Source organism: Strix aluco, unplaced genomic scaffold (genome assembly GCF_031877795.1).
Source record: "Strix aluco isolate bStrAlu1 unplaced genomic scaffold, bStrAlu1.hap1 HAP1_SCAFFOLD_128, whole genome shotgun sequence".
Classification (NCBI taxonomy): Eukaryota; Metazoa; Chordata; class Aves; order Strigiformes; family Strigidae; genus Strix; species Strix aluco.
Genome location: NW_027436574.1, coordinates 1 through 6056, shown reverse-complemented (window position 1 = coordinate 6056; position 6056 = coordinate 1). Strand labels below are relative to the sequence as shown.

At 55.2% G+C, this 6056-nt stretch overlaps 1 protein-coding gene across 1 annotated transcript; it reads right to left on the bottom strand.

Moving 5' to 3' along the window:
* Positions 1 to 341: 341 nt before the first annotated feature.
* Positions 342 to 6003, bottom strand: POLA2 (DNA polymerase alpha 2, accessory subunit; the record flags this gene model as incomplete). Its single annotated transcript, XM_074813957.1, is given in 9 exon segments — positions 342 to 1079; positions 2334 to 2460; positions 2825 to 2883; positions 3164 to 3274; positions 4252 to 4325; positions 4328 to 4359; positions 5090 to 5163; positions 5273 to 5311; positions 5788 to 6003. Coding segments are annotated over 9 exon segments (879 nt in total), but the record flags the coding sequence as incomplete, so codon positions are not given.
* Positions 6004 to 6056: the final 53 nt, after the last annotated feature.

The following is a 6056-nucleotide window of genomic DNA, read 5'->3' as shown; positions in this document are numbered from 1 at the left end:
GGCAAATCCCACCCAGCCGGAGTCAACACCCAACACCCGCAAGGGGATCTCCCTCCTCCGCCCCCATTTTCCCCGGTTTTACCCCAAAATACGCCCGAAGTCCCAAGGGCGAGAGAAGATAAACAGGCCGCTTCCGGAGGGGCCCGTAATTAGGCCAAGCAGGTAATTAAGTAGAAAATTAACGAAGGGAGACGCGCCCCGACTGTAACGACCCCGCGACGGGGAAAGTTACAAAATTCCCTTTTTTCAGCATCAAATTTACCTTTTTTTTTTTTTTCCAGCAAAACCCTTTTTTTTTTTCCCCTGGTATCGGAGTGAAACAACACCGGGAGAGTGAGAGCTGAGCAGAGACGTGGTATTTTAATTAATTACCATTAATTAATTAGCATTAATTAATTCCTCGTCACAAATTTGAGGCGAAAAGCAGGAAAAAATGTTCAACCCCAACCCCGACGTTGATTTTTTTTTTTTGCTGCGGCGCCCTTCACCGACGAAACAGCGCAGCCCCGCCCCCCCCGTCAGGCACCTGTAAATTAATTGCTCTTGGACTAATTAACCTCAGAGTCCCTTAACGAGGCAGCTCCAACGCGAACGCCGTCACCCAAATCGCCACGTTTTCAGCCCAAAAAACAACCCCCGGCGTCGCGGCTGATGCAGCTTCTCCGAAACCACCCCGTCACCCGGCCGCCTCGCGCTGATCGTTAATTAATTAATTAATTGATTATTTAATAATTAGCTAATAATGAGCAGAGTTCCACGGCGCCGGGGGTGCTGCGGAAGGAGTCGGGCGCGGGGACGAACGAGCGTTTTGGCTGTTGGTTTGGTGGTTTGGGGGTTTTTTTTTTTTAACCAAAATCGGGTGGTTTTGACCGTTTGTTGCCGCGAAGAAAATCGAGTCCGATTGTTTCTTCGAGAGTCTCGGCCGCGGCCATTTAGATTTTAACCACTTGAGCGGCGACGCAGGGGCTCCGGCGCTGGCCCGCGGTGGCCTCCCGCTGCAGGTACAGGCGCCCGTAGGTGCCCCCGACCCGGCCCTTCGTCAGTCGCCCGGGGTTGATGCAGACGCAGCCCAGGACGTCCTGTGGGAACAGCGGAGCCGTGGCCACGGGGCTGGGGGGCAACACCTGCCCGGCTACAGGCGCCGGGGCCACCAACAGCCACGACTGCCCGGCTACAGGCGCTGCCGACAGCTACACCCGCCCGGCTACAGGTGCCGGCGCTGCCAATAGCCACAACCACCCGGCTACAGGCGCTGGGGCCACCAACAGCCACGACTGCCCGGCTGCAGGTGCCGCTGACAGCTACACCCACCTGGCTACAGGCGCTGGGGCCACCAACAGCCATGACTGCCCGGCTACAGGTGCCGCTGACAGCTACACCCGCCCGGCTACAGGCGCTGGGCCACCAACAGCCACAACCACCTGGCTACAGGCGCCACTGACAGCTACACCCACCCGGCTACAGGCAGCACCAACAGCTAGATCCGCCTGGCTACAGGCACCGGGGCCACTAACAGCCACAACCACCCGGCTGAAGGCACTGGCAACAGCTACACCCGCTCGGCTACAGCTGTTGCCAACAGCTACATCCGCCTGGCTACAGGCACTGGGGCCACCAACAGCCACAACTACCCGGCTACAGGTGCCGCCGACAGCTACACCCACCTGGCTACAGCCGCTGGTGTACCGACAGCCACAACGACCCGGCTACAGGCGCTGGGGCTGCCAACAACCACAACTACCTGGCTATAGGCACTGGGGCCACCAACAGCCACAACTGGGGCCACCAAACAGCCACAACCGTCCATCTACAGGCGCCGGGGCCGCCAAGAGCTGCCCCGCTACAGCCACTGGGGACAGCTGTGGCTGCTGGGCTACAGCCGCTGCTGACAGCTACAGTCACGCAGCTAACAGCCACCAGGGCCAGCTCAGACTGTGTGGCTACAGCCGCTGCGGCTACCAACAGCTGCCCAGCTACAGCCACTGGGCTACAGTTGCTGCTGACAGCTCCAGTCGCCCAGCTACAGCCGCAAGTGCGTGGCTACAGCTGCCAGTGCCTGGCTACAGCCACTGTGGCTACCAACAGCTGCCCAGCTCCAGCCACCGGGATCAGCTGCGACCACCCCGCTACAGCCACCGAGGATGCCAACAGCCACGCGGCTACAGCCGATGCCGACAGCCGTGACCACGTGGCTACAGTCGCCACAGCCGCCCGGCTACAGTCGCACAAGCTTTATTGATGCCACAAAACGGGGTTTTGCCCAAATATGGCAAAACACAAGCGGGGTTTTGGGGGTGGGGGGGTATTTCAGCAGGTGTTGTGCACCGACTGACCTTAACGAAGTACCGCAGCTCCGAGGGGGTAACGAGGACGTCCGGGGTGACGGGTAACGAGGCGTAGCTGTAGAGGTTCTCGTAGTCGATGTTCAGCTCCTCCGAGGGGGGGTACAACGGGTAGTAACTGCCGGGGGGGGCAGGGAAAGGTAAAAAAAAAGGTGTTACCGCAGCCAGGAACAATGCTTCCGCCTGTAGCAACAAGCTCGGACACAAGCGGGAGATAATTTTGGGGTAAAAAGAGTTATTTCTGCTTGTTTTGACTGTTTCCAGGTATCTGCGCTCTCTGAGGGCGGCTGGGGAAGACCAGAGGACGTACAGTGCTAAAACCCTCTGAATCCTGTTTTTAAAGGGTTGTCAAACCCAAAAAGGACGTTTTTAAGGTGAAAAAAATGACTTTAAAGGGGAAGACAGCGAGAACAGCACAGGATTTCCCTCATTTGGCCACAAAAAAGGCCCTTTTTGGGTTCGCCCGGGTGTTTGTACCTCACCTCCTCTGCGTCAGGATGTGCTTGAGGATTCGCGTGAACCTGTCCGAGATCCCGATGAGCTGCAAGAAAAAACGAGCTGTAAAATGGTTAAAAAAGGCAGAAAAAGGGAAAAAAAAAGCTTACCGGTTAATTAACGCAGCCTAATTAACAACCTGGTAGTCGCCCAGGGGTGGGGGCAGCTTCTACCTCCCCACCACGTGCCGGGAGAGGAAGGAGCCACCGGAGGAGACAACCGAGGGGCAACACCCCCGGAGACGAGGGTTCCTACCCCGATCCCGGGAATTTGGGGCTGGATCCGGGAAATTGTGGCTCTGAGGCGTCGCCGGCTCCCGGCAGCACCCACCTGCTGATCTCCTCGGCACCCATGTGGAAGAGCAGGTCGGTGGAGGTCAGGCCCAGCACGACGCCGTCGACGTCCAGGGTGCAGGGGTCCGACACCAAGTGAACGCGCTGGGGAGGGGGTAAAAATGGGTGACGCCGGGGTGGGCCGCGGCTTTGCTAAACCCGCTGGCAAAAAACAGACCCGAAATCACCCCAAACCTGCCCTAAAACGCCCCCAACCACGCTCAGATTTCCTTAAATGCCCTAATCCTGCCCCAAAATGCCCCTAATCCTGCCCCAAAATGCCCCTAATCCTGCCCCAAAATGCCCCTAATCCTGCCCCAAAATGCCCCTAATCCTGCCCCAAAATGCCCCTAATCCTGCCCCAAAATGCCCCTAATCCTGCCCCAAAATGCTGCAGTCTTGCTGGCTTTCCTCAAATACCCCAAATCTGCCCTAAACCACCCCAAACCTGCCCTAAAACGCCCCCAACCACACTCAGATTTCCTTAAATGCCCCAAATTGGTGCCAAAACGCCCCTAATTGGTGCCAAAATGCCCCTAATCCTGCCCCAAAACGCCCCTAATCCTGCCCCAAAACGCCCCTAATCCTGCCCCAAAACGCCCCAAATCCTGCCCCAAAATGCCCCAAATCCTGCCCCAAAACGCCCTAATCCTGCCCCAAAATGCTGCAGTCTTGCTGGGCTTTCCTCAAACACCCCAAATCTGCCCTAAAACGCCCCCAACACACTCAAGATTTCTTTAAATGCCCCAAAATGCCAAAATCTGCCCCAAAACGCTGTCGTCACGCTGGGCTTTCCTCAAATAGCCTAAATCTGCCCCAAACCACCCCAAACTTGCCCTAAAATGCCACAATCAAGCTGAGCTTTGCTTAAAACCCCAAAATATGCCCCAAAAACCACCATTTTGGGGAGCCGTGGGCTAATGAGCTCCCCAATCCCTTCGCTGGTATTTGCCCCCCAAAACGGGGTATTTTGGGCCAAAAAAAAAAATTGCTGCTGGATGGAAAAATGCTGGGGAAAAAAAAGGGGGGATTTTTCGTGGAAATTGGGGCGTTTTGGGGTAGAAAGCGGAATTGGTCGTTACCGGTTTGTCGTCCTTGGGCAGGTCGGGGCAGACGAACGGCGGCTGCGGGTAAACGAAGTCGTGGTGAACGTCCGCAGGGAGGGCACGAGGACCAGCTGGGAGCCAGCGCTGGGGAAAATGGGGGAAAAAACAGGGAAATAGGGCACGAGGATGAGCTGGGAGCCAGCGCTGGGGAAAATGGGGGAAAAAACGGGGAAATAGGGCACGAGGATGAGCTGGGAGCCAGCGCTGGGGAAAATGGGGGAAAAAACGGGGAAATAGGGCACGAGGACCAGCTGGGAGCCAGCGCTGGGGAAAATGGGGGAAAAAACGGGGAAACAGGGCACGAGGACGAGCTGGGAGCCAGCGCTGGGGAAAATGGGGGAAAAAACGGGGAAATAGGGCACGAGGACCAGCTGGGAGCCAGCGCTGGGGAAAATGGGGAAAAAACGGGGAAACAGGGCACGAGGACGAGCTGGGAGCCAGCGTGGGGGAAAATGGGGGAAAAAATGGGGAAATAGGGCACGAGGATGAGCTGGGAGCCAGTGCTGGGGAAAAAAATGGGGAAAAAAATGGGGAAAAAAATGGGGAAAAAAAACGGGGAAAAAAACGGGGAAAAAGGACACGAGGATGATCTGGGAGCCAGCACTGAGGAAAATGGGGGAAAAACCAGAGAAATAGGGAGTGAAGATGAGCTGAGAGATAACGGAGCTGGAAAACGAGGAAAAACCCAGGTAAATAGGGAGCGAAGATGAACTGAGAGATGGTGGAGCTGGAAAATGAGGTAAAACCAGGTTTGGTGCAGAAAAAGGCGTTTTTGGGCAAAACCTGCCGGTGGAAATGAGTAATTGGTCCCCACCTCCGCGTCCCCTCGATTATCGTCTTCAGGCAGAGCTTGAAAACCTCCGCGAAGGGCCCCAGGAGGTGGCAGTTCTAGAATTGAGGGAAAAACAACAGCATTTGCACAATTCCCCTTTTTTTGGGGGGGAAAAAATCAGGTTTTAGGGGAACGCCCGGCCCAGCCCCTCCCGTCCTCCCTCACCTCCACCTGCTCGTGTTTAGCGTCCAGGAATGGCCCAAACTGCGGAGAAACAGTGAAAAAAAAAAATCAGAAAAAAAAAAAATTCCAAGCGGCGACGTGACGCACCAGCCCCGTGAAACTCTCCAAAAAAAGGTATTTTTTTAATTATTCTCGTTAATTAAGCTTAAATTTTATCCTGCGAGCCCGAAGCGGTGAGGACAAACAGAGACAAAAAGGGGAAACGGATTAAAAAAAAAATGATAAAACCAGCGTTGTTTTAACAAGCTGCGGCGCTCAACAACGATTTGCTGCTAAAACAGGGCTTTTTTGTCACTTTAAGGTGAAAAATGGGTGGTTTGGGGTTCTGCCTGAGCGGCCTCTCTCCTCAGCGGCGGTTTTTTTTTTTTTTTTTTACGCTGATTTTTGCAGTTTTGAGGCAATCGGTGTGTTTTCCCGCGGCGGCGGTTGGTTTGATATTGAATTAATATAAATAATTGTGGTTTTTTTTTTTTTACTAAAATGGGGGTTTTATTCACCAGGACGCAGACGTCGGGGCGGTCGCGGGCGATCACCTCGATGAGGTCGGCGAGGGGGTCGTAGGCGATGCTGTCGGAGGGGGTGTAGGGGCCGCAGGCCACCAGCACCATCCTCTGCTCTGCGGGGGGGGGAGAAATGGGGGTTTTGGGGAGAAAAAAGGGGATTTGGGGGAAAAAAAAAAAAAAGAAGGTTGAGGGGTTTGAGATTTTTGGCGGCTGTTGAGAGTTGGTGGAGGTGGGAAAGGAGGGGAAAGAGGGGAGGGAGGGAA